Raw genomic sequence first — 16,001 nt, forward strand, 5'->3', positions numbered from 1 at the left:
TGCAATTCATGGGGTCACAAAGAGTCAGACACCACTGAGTGACTGAATTGAACTGAACTGAAAATTGATGGAAGAAAATCAAACATTATTAATGAAGTTCTATTGTTTTTCCATTGTTTTCCTTAATCGACAGGCATAAAACAAACCTAGATGTATCTTTTTTAGTGGAATTTTAATATTAAAGGAAGACCTATGGGTGCAGAATATGAGAACATACAAAATTTCACATTTCTTAGAAAACTTAGAAGCCTAAGGAATCCTCACTCAGAAATCTAGGTTTTTCAGAAGTGTAAGTTAAGTTTAAAAAATTAAACAGCTCTTCAGTGACTCATAAAGTGTGTCTCCAGAAGATCTTTTTTAAAGTCCTTAAACTTTGCTTAACATTCAAGAATGAAATTATAGCAAGAGTTAAGACTCAAATTTCTGTATTAAATGGGAGGAGTTTTTTGTTGTAATATATATTTTAAATACACATTAGGTAGAAGACCTTTGGGATTTTCTTCTGCCCCACAAAAAAGAAGAGAAGAAAATGGGGTTGTTCTAACTCAGTGTTGTGTTCAATAAAGTTAGTAGACCCTGTGTTTATAAAACATGTTGGGATGAAAGCATGTCTTCTTCTAGTGAAAGCTAATAATTCTAAGTATTAGAAATACAGGAGAGAAACCCCAGAAATATTTCTTCACTAGTTTATTTATTTGCTAACAAGATTCCATGGTTCATCTAAAATGAGCAGAGTTCTGCAAGTGTGTTGGTAGTAGTAGGATTTACTATTGGCACATCTTGTTAAGCTCTGGGGCATGGGACTAACCTCTGATACTCAGAATAGAGTCAGATACTCAGAAGACAGCCTGTGGTCTTGCCTCAAGTCCATAGGTTGTCTTTGCCCTGAAGCATGATCTTTCATTCACTGAGGATGTGTCTGTGCCTCTGGCACACAAAGACCGTGAAGTCCTACTTGCCTGGGTCTTAACGGCCCAGTAGAGGTGAGAAACCGGTAAGCAATTAGGATACAGTGGGTGGAACAAGTGGCTGTGTGGATGAATTAGTGAACCACTAAATGAATATGCGGGTATCATTTGAGACACCATTTTTGAGAGTGGAAGAACGTTCATTGTAGAACAGTTTTTTTAATCTTTATATTATAGTTGATTAACAGTGTTGTGTTAGCTTCCGGTGTACATCAAAGTGATTCAGTAATACATATACATGTATCTATTCTTTTTCAAAGTCTAGAATACTTATGTGACGTCTTATTTAGAGAACTTTTAGAAAATTCTCAAGAAATTTAGAAAATTGGAAAAAAATATTGATAGCACATCAGAAAGCACCATGAGGAACAGTATGTGGATAGAAGACCTTCAGAAATTCAGGAAAATGAGATTAGAGTGTGCATTTGTTTTTACTTATGATCTCTGTATTCCAATATACTGAATTCTCTAAAAAGTTTGTGTTAAATTTTTTTTGGTAGAAAGGGAATTTGGTTAACTAGCACAACACACTGTTACTACACTGCGTCTGTCTCTCTCGCAAAGTCAGTGGGTGTGTATGCTGCCTTAAGTTTTGCTGCCCCAGATCGTTTAAGGTCACCAATTTAGAACCACTCTCAACTTACTGCCTTTTATGCATAGTGGATTTTAATTGAGTCCTCTGAAATATGGAATAAGAGGGTGATTTTTGGTATGTAAAAGTGTTGGGGTGAACACTGACATTATGCATTGGAAAGAGTTGTACAAACATTTCTTTCATTTGGGTTATAGCTCCCGAAGTTTCTCTTAAGTCTCCTCTCACTCTGCATATCCAAGTGGATGAGTAATTAAATGATCTGTTTCGGAAGGCTAATTAATTTAACCATTACTCAGGGCCTGTTGCCACTGATCTCCCCATCTGCCCACTCCACAGGCACACCTGGCACTCGGCATTGTCCTGCCTCTGTGGCCGCCGCCTCCCTAGGACGCCTGTGTGTGTGCAGAGAATGGTTCGAGGCCTCCTGGGGGAGCAGACCTGCTCTCCTCTCTCACACACACACATGCTCTTATCCGTGGGGCCCATTTAGAAATGGGAAGGTGGATAACTTATTGAAACTTCTCTAAGAATTTAGAGTGTGACTCTGTGCCCCAAGGTATAAATAATAGGAATCATTTATCTCATTTCCCTTTGGGCACTTGGTGAGATCTTTGTAGGGAAAAAATGGGGGTGGGGAGTGTTAACTGAAACAAAATGTGTGCCTGAACTAAGGTTTATATGGGGAATATCATTCGTATTTTTCTTCCACTCTGCCAGAAATGTAGGTTCATAGTTCTTGGAATTCAGTATGTCCTTGAAAAGTTTGATCAGAAATTTTCCTATTGATTGCCCTTCAAATAGTGAAGAAAAGTTTTATCCTTAAAGACCCTCATTATTTCTCACATTATTGTGACATTGACAAGGGTTCTTGGCCTCCTTAATCAATAGAAATTGATGAGAGGTCAGACAGGAAATTCAGGCAAAGCCTTATGGGGGCCAGAGCTTGGAGAAGCAACAGGTTCTCTTTCTAATCACTCCCAGATCAGGGAGGTAAGCCTTATATTTGGTGAAGGCAGAGGTGTGTCCAGGAGTCCAGTGGAGGGGTGGCTTAGGTGGTTTACCCACTGCTTTGTTGGTGGAATGTTCAGGGGGCATGCAGTGACCTGCTTTTGCTCCCTGCTCCTCAGAAGTGGTGGTTGGGTTTTTTGGTCTCTTTGTATCTTGTCCATGATTTGCTTCAGTTGCACATGCACACAGTTATTTTTAGTCCCTTATAGTTTCTTTGTATTTTGTTGCTGGAGGAGATGTTTTTCCAGCAAGCCTTTCAGCAAAGGGTCTCAGGTCCAGCCTGTTTCAATTGGTGATTCCTTTTCTAGCAGTAGAGGCAGTATTTTATAGCTGATGGTAAATACAGAGGCACAAGTTCTAGCAAATATAAATATTCATTGGTATTTTGCAAATATAGAAATACCTATGTGGTTGTATTTGAACTTAACAGCAAGGGCACAGTGGGCATGTTTTCCAGACTACTTGAGCCTCAGGTTGCCCAGGGAAGGTAGGTGTCACCATGCATCAAGAGCACTCAGACTGTGGACTGGGGGGTTTCCAGGGACCCTACAACTTTTTCAAGAATTCAGAGTTCAAAACTGTTTTTATAAGAATACTAATATGTTATTTGTATTTTTCACTCTCATGGGTGTACAGTGGTTTGCCAGAGGCTACTCAGTAGCCTGAACTATAGCCTGCAGCCTATAACACTGCAACATGCTGAATACAGAAGTAGTTATGGGAATCCAGATGTCGTTTTTTGTTAGGCAGACATGGAAGGCATTAGCAAAACTATAAAACACTGCCATTCTTTTTACTAATTTTAGTTTTGTATATAGTTGTATTTCATAATTACATATTGTTTATCTACAATGACATTATTTTTTCAAATAGATTAGTATCATATTATACTATAAATTAATATATATTTAAAGCCTGTTTTAATTTTGAATATGGGAAACACTGGTAGGTATAACCTACATATATTAAAGCTCTTTGGAGTCCTCACATTTTTTTCAGAGTGTAAAAAATTTCTAAAAAAATTGAGAATCATTGCTCTGTGTCCTGTTTATGATAGTAATACCTAACTCATGGGATTGAAGTTGCAATATTTTATGTATTTAGAACTGTGCTTGACATACTAACTGTTCAATAAATATTAACTTAATATTATTTTTTATAATTGTGATATGGTATATTGGAATGGAAAAGGCTGAAGAAGTCAATTGAGTTTCTCTGGAAAAAAAAAAAAATAACCTGGATAACATCATTGTCTAAAGGGGCAAAACTTGGAACTGAAGTCCAGTACCATCACCTGCAAAACTTAAGGAATTTAATAGTGCAATCAAGTTCTGTAATAGACATTTTTAATAGCTAAAATACTCATGGAAACAGTATTTTATATTTTTCTATATGACTTGCTGCTAAAAAAGCATGACATTTGGAAAATAATTTTCTTAGAGATAGGAGAATGCACCTATTCATTTAAAGGCAGATACATTTCTATTTTTTGAAAAATCATTACCTAACATTTATTTTAAAAACCAACTTTTAAGTAAGCAACACTTTGTAATACCTGGCACTCCTGTTATGCTCATGCACCCTATGACACAGGAGTGCCTAGATATGCTCTCTGTCTGTTACACCCTAGCTCTCTATTTCCCAGTGCCTAGTATCAGGCCAGGCCTAGAGTAAACTCACATTAAATGTTTGCTGAATGAATTACTATTTCCATCATTGGATTGCTATATATAATCAGCAGAACATTCCAAATAAAATAGGGATAGATATATACATTATATAATATATAAAATAACTGAGTTTAAATACTTTAAAATATAGGAGTTTATCCTCACAACCAAAACGAACATGAAGGTACAGTTTGGTGGGATATTAGAAGATTCTTAAATATCACAGTATCTTTCCTACAGTAAAGGAAATGGACTTTAGGTTTGTAAGCTGCTCAGTACTATTTTTTTTTTAATACATATGTGAACATGCTTAGTTGTTATGCTTTATTTTTCTAGAAGAGTCAAATAGAAATAACAGATTAGCTGGCAATTTGGTGAAAACACATAGAGTACTTACTGTGTTGATAGCTTGCTGGATGTGCATTTCGATCTGCACCTTTCAAATGTGTTGTGTATATTGCCAGTTTGGGTGTGATGAGACTTAAAATAAGTAGAAGTAATTCTCCACACTCACACTGAGTGTCAACCAGTGCTGCCCCTTCCTTCAGCGCAGTGTCACAGGGGTACCATCTGCTTGGTGGAGAGCAAGCCTGAACAGTGGCATCATTCCTACACATTCAGGATGGATGCCGGGCTTCCTTGCAAATGGCAGCAGAACACCACCGACAGGGCTACCTGCCCCACTCCTGCAACAGATGGCTGTTCCCTGCCCTGAAGTTTGAGGGCTCCACACATCGAAAACTGAATACAGTCCCGCTTTGCAAGCTGCTTTCTCCTTGGGGAACATTTTCTAAACATCCAAACCTTGCAGGTCTTTTCTGGCTTTTACAAATGCCAACATCCTGTTGATATTGATATCATTGTAGACAGTCTTTCTGTAGCTTAACTTGTAGGTGTATCAGTGGTATTCTGAAGGTCTGTGGTTCACGTAAATAATTCTGTTGTTGTTTGTTACAGTCTTTAGATGAGATTGTCTGGGGCTGTAATGAAGGATTTAGAAACCTGGGACTGATTCAGTATTTGGGTATAAACTTGAATAAAAATGTAGCTCTGTTTTGTCCTTCTTGGAAAGAAAAGTTCTCTTTGCATTTAACTGAAGGAGAAATGAGTGTTGTGATTTTTTTGTTTTATTGTTTGTTTATTTTTTATATCCTTCTTTTATCCCTGTTCTATAAATAAGGGGCCATAGCTCTTGATAAAATAACTCTGAACATTTGTCTTGCAATCATAAAGTCAATATCCTCTTCCTAATGAGTTACTGGCTTTGCTACAAACACAAAACAAAACAGAGATGTATTGTAAAAGCACAGTTGTCAATTTTTAGCAGATAAGCTAAAGTCTTCAAATAGGAACCAGAATATTTGGAAGTGTGTTTAATTTGCCTTGGGTAGCCTGCAAGTTAAGGATTCTTTATTTCTTATACAAAGCTGTTTTTAAGAACCCTGAATTTACTTGAAAAAGATGCTGGTCCTAGTTGGTTCCATACATATACTGGGACCACGGGAATTTGAAGATACGGCTTACCAAGAGGCAACTACACCAAGGGCAAATGAGAGTAGAGTTTTCAAAAAAAGACCAATTTAAGTTTTAATACTTTAAGTTCATAATTTGAGCCCAGAAATATTAACATCTAGAAATCCTAAGAATTTTATCATAGATCATTTTACCCATTCAACAACTCCATTACTTTCTTAATTTTAATAATAAAAAAAAAAGGCAATCCTTCTTTCATACACACACAAAAATACAATTCCTGCTGGGAAAAACTCCTGCTGACATAAAGTGTACGTACATGAAATACGAAAAGCCTGAAAGATTTAGGGAATACAAAAATGTGGACCCTCAAGACCCTTTTTGGTGAGTTTTAGCCTTGAAACACCCTTTTCAAAGGAAATATGATTCAGAGCCTTACTATATGAGATAGCTCCTAGGACATAAAATTGGGGTCCCCTTGCTGTAGTGTGATTTAGCTGCCACTGGTCTTGCCAACCCACCCCATAGAGGACACTGGGCTTTTATTGGGATCCCTTAGTAATTGTTCTAAGGCATTATATATATTGTGTTTCCTAAACAAATGATTTAGGGCATTACAGAGCATGGGCCCAAAGAGGCACTTGGATTTGTTTTTCATGAAAATTTTCCTTCACCACCAGGCTGCTTTGAATGAGAGTAGTTCCCATAAACTAGACTAAAGTGAGTTTCCAACTTGTAAATGAAGACAAGCAGGGAGCAGGGCTAGGGATGGGAATTGTCTTTCCTGTGACTCAGACTACTTGGAAATTCTCTATGTTTGCGTCACACAATTCCACATGGCTGTTCGAAAGTGGGCATATCTCTTTACATGTTGTTCACTTGTCAAATCATGTTCAACTCTATGACACAGTAGACTGCAGCACACCAGGCTTTCGTATCCGTCAGTAACTCCCGGAGCTTGCTCAAACTAATGTCCATTGAGTCAGTGGTGCCATCCAACCATCTCATCCTCTGTAGTCTCCTTCTCCTGCCTTCAATCTTTTCCAGCATCAGGGTCTTTTCCAATGAGTCAGTTCTCATCAGTAGTCAAAGTATTGGAGCTTCAACATCAGTCCTTCCCATGAATATTCAGGACTGATTTTCTTTAGGATTGACTGGTTTGATCTCCTTGCAGTCCAGGGATTCTCAAGAGTCTTCTCCAACTCCACAGTTCAAAAGCATCAATTTTTTGGTGCTGATCTTTCTTTATAGTCCAACTCTCACATCTATACATGTCTACTGAAAAAAACCATAGCTTTGACTAGACAGAGTTTTCTCGGTTAAGTAATGTTTTTGCTCTTTAATATGCTGTCGAGGTTCAGTTCAGTTCAGTTCAGTCGCTCAGTCATGTCCGACTCTTTGCAAGCCCATGAATTGCAGCACGCCAGGCCTCCCTGTCCATCACCAACTCCCAGAGTTCACTCAAACTCACATCCATCGAGGCAGTGATGCCATCTAGCCATCTCATCCTCTGTCATCCCCTTCTCCTCCTGCCCCCAATCTCTCCCAGCATCAGGGTCTTTTCCAATGAGTCAACTCTTCACATGAGGTGGCCAAAGTATTGGAGTTTCAGCTTTAGCATCATTCCTTCCAAAGAAATCCCAGGGCTGATCGCCTTCAGAATAGACTGGTTGGATCTCCTTGCAGTCCAAGGATTCTCAAGAGTCTTCTCCAACACCACCGTTCAAAAGCAGCAATTCTTCGGTGCTCAGCTTTCTTCACAGTCCAACTCTCACATCCATACATGACTACTGGAAAAACCATAGCCTTGACTAGACAGACCTTGTTGGCAAAGTAATGTCTCTGCTTTTGAATATGCTGTCTAGGTTGAGTCGTAGCTTTTCTTCCAGGAAGCAGTTTAGTTCAGTCACTCAGTCATGTCCGACTCTTTGCAACCCCATGAATCGCAGCACGCCAGGCCTCCCTGTCCATCACCAACTCCCAGAGTTCACCCAGACTCAGGTCCATCGAGTCACTGATGCCATCCAGCCATCTCATCCTCTGTCGTCCCCTTCTCCTCTTGCCCCCAATCCCTCCCAGCATCAGAGTCTTTTCCAATGAGTCAACTCTTCACATGAGGTGGCCAAAGTACTGGAGTTTCAGCTTTAGCATCATTCCTTCCTAAGAAATCCCAGGGCTGATCTCCTTCAGAATGGACTGGTTGGATCTCCTTGCAGTCCAAGAGACTCTCAAGAGTCTTCTTCAAAACCACCGTTCAAAAGGATCAATTCTTTGGCACTCAGCTTAGCAATCATCTTTTAATTTCATGGCTGCAGTCACCATCTACAGTGATTTGAGCCTAAGAAAATAAAGTCTGTCACTGTTTCCATTGTTTCCCCATCTATTTGTCATGAAGTGATGGGACTGAATGCCATGATCTTTGTTTTTTGACTGTTGAGTTTTAAGCCAGCTTTTTCACTCTCTTCTTTCACTTTCATCAAGAGGCTCTTTAGTTCCAATTCAATTTCTGGCATAAGGGTGGTGTCATCTGCATGTCTGAGGTTGTTGATATTTCTCTTGGCAATCTTGATTCCAGCTTGTGTTTCATCCAGCCCAGCATTTTGCATGATGTACCCTGCATATAAGTTAAGTAAGCAGGGTGACAACATACAGCCTTAACATACTTCTTTCCCAGTTTGCAACCAGTCCAGTTTTCCATGTCTGGTCCTAACTGTTGCTTCTTGATGTGCATACAGATTTCTCAGGAGGCAGGTTAGGTGGTCTGGTATTCACATCTCTTTCAGAATTTTCTACGGTTTGTTGTGATCTACACAGTCAAAGGCTTTAGCATAGTCAATAAAGCAGAAATAGATATTTTTCTGGAACTCTCTTGTTTTTTCGATGATCCAGCAGATGTTGGCAATTTGATCTCTGGTTCCTCTGTCTTTTCTAAATCTAGCTTCAACATATGGAAGTTCTCAGTTCAAGTATTGTTGAAGCCTAGCTTGGAGAATTTTGAGCATTACTTTGCTAACGTGTGAGATGAGTACAATCATGCAGTAGTTTTATCATTCTTTGTGATTGCCTTTCTTTGGGATTGGAATGAATACTGTCCTTTTCCATTCCTGTGGCCACTGCTGTTTTCCAAATTTGTTGGCATATTGAATGCAGCACTTTCATAGCATCATCTTTTAGAATTTGAAATAACTCAGCTGAAATTCCATCACCTCCACTAAATTTGTTCGTAGTGATGCTTCCTAAGGCCTACTTGACTTCTCACTCCAGGATGTCTGGCTCTAGGTGAGTGATCACACCATTGTGATTATCTTGGTCATGAAGATCTTTTTTGTACAGTTCTTCTGTGTATTCTTGCCACCTCTTCTTTGCTATGTATTCTTGTGTATTCTTGAAGTGGCTGTGTATTCTTGCCACTTCTTCTCTGCTATCCTCCGCTTCTAGGTCCATACCATTTCTGTCCTTTATTGTGCCCATCTTTGTATGAAATTTTCCCTTGGTATCTCTAATTTTCTTGAAGAGATCTCTAGTCTTTCCCATTCTATTGTTTTTCTGTATTTCTTTGCATTGATCACTTAGGAAGGTTTTCTTATTTAGAGGAAAAGATATACTTAAGTAACAATCAAGGGAAATATAATACAGTATAGAGTGTAGACTAGAAGTTAAATGTTTCTGAGAAAGCAATAAATTCAGGTACTGTTATATTAACTTAATTATCATCATAAGCATCAGAGTAGCTTCTGGATTCTCTTTATTTAGTTTCATCATATTATATATTCCAGTGAGAAATAATTTATTGATTATTTTGGTAAAAATTTTGAGTGTGATATTAAGTTTTTGTATCACATAAATGAGGTGTGTGTCATATAAAATCTCATTTAATTGCTGTACACAGTGTTTTGTAGTGTAGCAGTCTTTTATTACATTTATTCCCTAAGTATTTTATCTTATTATAAATTCTTTAAATTTGATTTTCCAATTGTGTGATGCTTGTACAGAAAAACACAATTGATTTTTGTATATTCACTTGTATCCTGTGACTTTGCTAAACTTTTTATTGTTTTGTAAATTCCTTGGGATTTTCTGTTTGGAACATTATATTGTCTTTGAATACTGCCAATTTTTACCTCTTCCTATTTGATAAAAGTGGAAAAGCAATGGAAGCAGTGACAGCTTTTATTTTCTTGGATTCTGAAATCACTGAGGATGGTACCGCAACCATGAAATTAAAAGATGCTTGCTCCTTAGAAAGAAAACTGTGATGAACCTAGACAACATATTATAAAGCAGAGAGATCATTTCCCAACAAATGTCCATACAGTCAAAGCTATGTTTTTTCCAGTCTTCATGTATGGATGTGAGAGTTGGACCATAAAGAAGGCTGAGTGATAAAGAATTGATGCTTTCTAATTGTGGTGCTGGAGAAGACTCTTGAGAGTCCCTCAGACAACAATGAGATCAAACCAGTCAATCCTAAAGGAAATCAATGCTAAATATTCATTGGAAGAACTGTTGCTGAAGCTCCAGTACTTTGGCCACGTGATACAAAGAGCCTGACTCATTGGAAAGGACCCTGATGCTGGGAAAGAGCTAAAGCAAAAAGAGAAGGGGGCAACAAAGCATGAGATGGTTAAATAGTATCACCAAATCAATGGATAGGAATTTGAGCAAACTCCAGCAGATAATGGAGGACAGAGGAGCCTCCATTAGTCCATGGTTTGCAAAGAGTGAGACACTACTTAGCGACTAAACAGCAAAACCAAATTTGATAATTGTATCTTTAATTTCTTTTTCTTACTTTATCAAACAGGTAGAGTTATGCCATCTTTGAACTTCAATAAATGAAATAAATTAGCTGTATATTCATCTACATTTTATTCTTTTACCCATTACTATTGTGTTGAAGTCTTGATTGTTCCTTCTTAGTACTTTATGATATTTTAATGTATAACTATGTTCAGGTTTATCCATTCTACTGTTAATGGGTGTGTGCATTTTCAGTTTAATGGTGTTATGAGTAGTCCTTCTATGAACAATATAGTACAATGTCTTTTAGTGAACATATATATATATATATACACACACACACACACACACTTCTGTTGAGTTTATACCTCAGAGTGGACTTACTGAGTCATAGACTACTAATGTAATCTTCTCCATTCTTTTGGGCTCATGAATACTTACCAAGTGTTTAATTTTCTTATTAAACCAGAAATCTGTCATAGTCTTCTCTTTCAATTCTCTGCTCCTGCTCATCTGGACTTGGATCAGAAAACACGTGTGGGCTCTTTGCCCGGCTAACCCCAAAAAGGGACACATGACCCCATCTCTTTCTGGCTTCTTTCCACCTACTTTGTTGCCATCTCATAGATTATAAGCACAGGTCCTGCCCTTGGCTCCCAAAACTTTATCCCTCAAAAGTCTCCTGATTCTACTTTTCCTCCTTCTAGTTTGTGTCTTTAGGTGTTTATTCAGAGAGAGAAATATTCCTACTACAAAGTCAGTCTACTTTGTGTGAAAGTGGAAGTGTTAGTTGCTCAGCTGTGTCCGATTCTTTTGCCATCCCATGGACTATATCCTGCCAGGCTCCTCTGTCTATGGAATTCTACAGGCAAGAAAACTGGAGTGGGTAGCCATTCATTTCTGCAGGGGATCTTCCAACCCAGATATTGAACCTGGGTCTCCCATACTGTAGGCAGATTCTTTACCATATGAGCCACCAGGGAAGCCCATAACCAAACTAAAATGCATGCCTTCTTGACAGTCTTGAGCATTTCAAATACATAAATGGTTAGAGAGGGAGAAATCCTCACCCTAATCTTGGATTCAGGTTGTTTCCTTGCTGTTTGCATGTAGCTGATCCTGTGTAGAGGGAAAGCAGAGGGCTGAAATAGCTTTCAAATTGAAGGCAGTAGAGGATTTCAGGGAAGATCCTTGCCAGAACTAAGACTTGAGAATTACTGGAAGAGTTCATTACCCCTACTTCATCTATTAACTTTTTAAGAATAATTGAAAAGTTGGCCAAAATGAAGATATCTGTCACCTTACAAAAGTGTCTTTAAAATTTTGGTGACTATTATATTTTTAAAAGTGAAATCAGAATTCCAATTATAAAGTATACAAAGCTCTTAGAAATAGTTCCCTGTTGTGAACTAAAAAATACTTAAATAATCTGATTTTCAATTTCACATTTTCATATTTCATAGATCCTGAAAAATGATATGTAGAATTTTTAAGTAGGTTTTGAACTAAGGAAGACCTAAAATTTGGTTGTGATATTACTATTTACCAGCTGGGGGCTTCATATATTATTTAGCCTCTTAGCCTCATTTCTATATGTGTGAAATGGAGATAATAAAGCCTATTAATATTATAGAGTTGTTGTCAGTCTCATATGAAGCCTATTAATATTATAGAGTTGTTGTCAGTCTCATATGAAGCCTATTAATATTATAGAGTTGTTGTCAGTCTCATATGAGATCAGGTAAAATGGCCAGCACTGTTCCTGTTATATATCAAGCCTGCCAAGGATTTTCTGTTTTTATTTCAAGAATGGTACCAGGTTACATTTTGTTTGCTTTTCAAATTCAATTATCTACATAGGGCAACAAAAGAAATAAAAATAATTAAAACTATTTATGAGCAAAGTTGATAACAGAAAGGAAAACTGAAATATTTTAGCCATGGAACATTTATAAGTGATACATGTTCATGAACTTAAAGGGAAGCTTTGAGTTGGGATATAGCATTTATTTGGCTATTACAAAAATATCTCTTTCATGACACGCAGTGAAAACAATGCACTCGTGACCAATCACTTTAAATATTTATAGAAAGTTTAGTGGAGGAAGTGAGCTAAACCAAGGAGGGGGTTTTCCTGGAGACGGCAAAAGGATGTTTCGAAGCCATGCCAGTGTCCCTCTGCCCTGAGAAGGATGGTCAGCTAATCATGTACTTTTGCTTCTCCAGGGAGAAGTTGGCTGTGGCCCGACTGCAGAGAGAAGTTGCCCAGAGAAGAAGTGAAGGGGCCATGGTAAGTCCTGGCTGGTCTGTTCCAATTCCCAACCTCCCTTCCAGAGGTCTCTGGCTTGAAAGGCATTTTGTCTCATTAAGGATTTCAAAGGAAAATATTTGCTTGCAGCAAACTGAATGCTACATTGGTAAATAATATGTTTATAATGCAGTTTAAACAGATCTGCCATTTGCTGAGAGAGCAGGAAAGATTAATTGGGAAAAATAACTCTTTGAGGGCTTTAAGGAGGATGTTAAAATGTTCAAAAGTCGTCGGCTTTATTTCCTAAAGGTCTATTAAATGCCTAGGCTTCCAGCTGGGAGCACAGTACCCCTAAAGGAGCAATCTCAGATTCTCAGATAAGGAGAGTGCAGTTTAATTCAAGCCTCTCAGTGCTACAAACCTGGAAAAAAAAAAAAAAAACAAAACAAAAAACAACAACCTCAGAAACAAAAGAAAAGAACAGATGTTTGCTAATGTAATTGTCTTTTACCCTCTTCTTTCTCTGAACTCTGCGGTGTATTTCTCCCTGTCCATTTCAGTATGTGCTACTTAGGAAACTGATGTTTCCTTGTGTTTTGAATTGTACTAAAAATCAATATAGGTGTTTTGGTCCAGGCAACTTCATTTTATAGACTTTCTTTGCCAAAGTAGCTGCCTGTGTGTCCCTCTAAAATCAGAGACAACTGTTGGGGGACCTGGAAAATGGTCTTATGTGGATTAACTGCTGCTGTTACCTCTGAGAATAGAAATCTGACACCAGATTTTTCCCCCCACTGATAACAAAACAGTGGCATGTGTTCAATTCTCAGCCAATGGTTTTTTTTAAAAAAAGAGAAGCCACACATTTTTAAACCCTGAAAGCTGCTTCCATTTGATTTCATGAGAGTTAATTGGCAATTCATTTGCTGAAAAGAGTAAGAAACTTGTAAAATAAACTGGCCTTGAACTTCTCTCCAGAGGGCAGGCAAAGGTCTTGAACAAGAGGCTGAATGTTCAGTGGGTTCTGGAAGTTTTGGTGGCCCTTGAACATACTAAAATACTCAGGGAGGTGATCACATTGCTTGCTCTGGTAGTGATCTCAAGGCAAAGAGAATCTTGACTGTTCAAACAATATGATCTCTGAACAATGATACAGGAATGAGTTGGAGAAAATGAAAATTTAGTTACATGGTGAATTGAAAACGTTCAATCTGGACTTTACGCTGCATTGCACAATGTTTCTCAGCTAGGTCATTCTGTAATAGTTCCATCTTTGTTCAGGCTGGCTCCTGTTCAGCACTTCTTCAGCTATGTTCAAAGTGAAGGTGAAGCAGTGACAGCTTTTCTAGGCCTGTTTCTTCATCTTTAAAATGAGGAGGCTGGGATTGTACGATTCCATTAGCTTAGTGAATCATGTGAATGAGCATTTGCTCATGTGAAGTTTTTGTAATGAGAAGGTTTTTCTGGTATATTATTTAAGCTCATAAGATCAGACGCCTAAAGAATTTATCTTTCTGAATCTGACAGTGAATGAACCTGGGTTGAAATTGTCTCAGATAACTGTCTAGTTTTTTTGTAAAACTAAGACCCCTTTTAAAACATTATAGAGGTTATTCTTCAGTGTAGGAAATACCCAGAGAATGAGTTCAGTTCAATCACTCAGTCGTGTCCGACTCTTTGCGACCCCATGGATTGTAGCACGCCACGCTTCCCTGTCCATCACCAACTCCCGGAGCTTACTCAGACTCATGTCTGTTGAGTCGGTGATGCCATCCAACCATTTCATCTTCTGTCATCCCCTTCTCCTCCTGCCTTCAATCTATCGCAGTATCAGGGTTTTTTTCCAGTTCTTCGCATCAGGTGGCCAAAGTATTGGAGCTTCAGCTTCAGCATCAGTCCATCCAATGAATATTCAGTACTGATTTCCTTTAGGATTGACTGGTTTGATCTTCCTGCAGTCTGAGGGACTCTCAAGAGTCTTCTCCAACACCACAGTTGAAAAGCATCAATTCTTCAGTGCTCAACTTTCTTTATAGTCCATCTCTCACATCCATACATAACTACTGGAGAAATCATAGCTTTGACTAGACGAGCCTTTGTTGCCAAAGTAATGTCTCTGCTTTTTAATATGCTGTCTAGATTGGTCATAGCTTTTCTTCCAAGGAGCAAGCGTCTTTTAATTTTAAGGCTTCAGTCACCATCTGCAGTGGTTTTGGAGCCCAACAAATAAAAGATTACTCTGGTTGCTCAAAAGGCAACTTTAAAGAAGTTACCTGTGATTTATTACTCTTATTTAAATAATATTATTGAAAAATCACATTTATGTATTGATTGATGTAGCCAATAAGTTATGGAGCACCTAACCCTTATCCTACCCAGCTCTATTATAGGCCCTGGGGAAGTATTGGTGGGAAGACAAGCAAATAGGTACATATCTGAGAGCATACATTCTAGTAGTTGGAGAATAGCAGTTTGATGGAATTACTGATAGATGGTGGAAGCAGCTATGAAAAAACAAGATCAGGGTAGAGAAAAGTAGCATGCTAGAGGATCAGTATGAGTGTTCTTAGTAGTGTATCACTGAAAAGTTAGCGTGTGAGCAACATTTGAGGAGGGAAAGGAGTGAACCATGGTGGTATCTGCTGGGGGAGAATGTTCCTAGTGGGTAAGTGAGTGAGTACAAAGGCCTGGATTGCTTGAGGAATAGCATGGAGGAGCAGGGTGTCTAGAGGGCAGTGAGGGAGAGGCTGATGGTAGAACAGGAATCAGAGAAGTGATGGAGGCAGAGGGGTACATCCTGAGCATTCCCAGAGATCTCTGGCTCATGCCCTGAGTGATGGGACCCATTGGCAGGCTTTGAGTGAATGCCTTATCCAATCTGATTTACTACTATTCATGTGATATTTCCCCTATTCCATAGTTTGTCACATCTCAATGCTTTAGAGACACCCAAACCCTGATTTTTATTAATGTTCTTTATTTCGCTTTTTCTCAGTATTTCCTCCCCTCTCCTTACCTAGTCAACCTCCTCTGAGTTTTCGACTTAATTATATGCTTCAGCTTTTTTGCTCCTAGGATTCATTTATTTCTGAAGTCCTGATTCTCTCAGTGTCTGACAGCTCCTAAAACCAGGCAGTTCTATTAATCCTCTAAATTTAATTCTTGCTGTTAAAGTCCAGAACTTTTGTCACTTCTGTAGCAGAAATGAAGACAGTTCATTACAGCCAGATCACCTTACGTTTTTAAAGAATAATACTTATGGTATTCTGTAAGTATTCTGTAAGTATGAAAGGAAA

At 38.3% G+C, this 16,001-nt stretch overlaps 1 protein-coding gene across 5 annotated transcripts in view; it reads left to right on the plus strand.

Annotated features, from left to right (window-relative positions):
• NCKAP5 (NCK associated protein 5) overlaps positions 1-16,001 on the plus strand; it is a 1,114,793-nt gene that overhangs the window by 455,558 nt on the left and 643,234 nt on the right. For all 5 annotated transcript variants that reach the window (XM_061439579.1, XM_061439562.1, XM_061439566.1 and 2 more), the window contains one exon: positions 12,681-12,744. In XM_061439579.1, the coding sequence (XP_061295563.1) occupies positions 12,681-12,744 (64 nt within the window). The remainder of the gene's footprint in view (positions 1-12,680; positions 12,745-16,001) is intronic.

Source organism: Bos javanicus, chromosome 2 (assembly GCF_032452875.1).
Source record: "Bos javanicus breed banteng chromosome 2, ARS-OSU_banteng_1.0, whole genome shotgun sequence".
In the NCBI taxonomy this organism is placed as follows: Eukaryota; Metazoa; Chordata; class Mammalia; order Artiodactyla; family Bovidae; genus Bos; species Bos javanicus.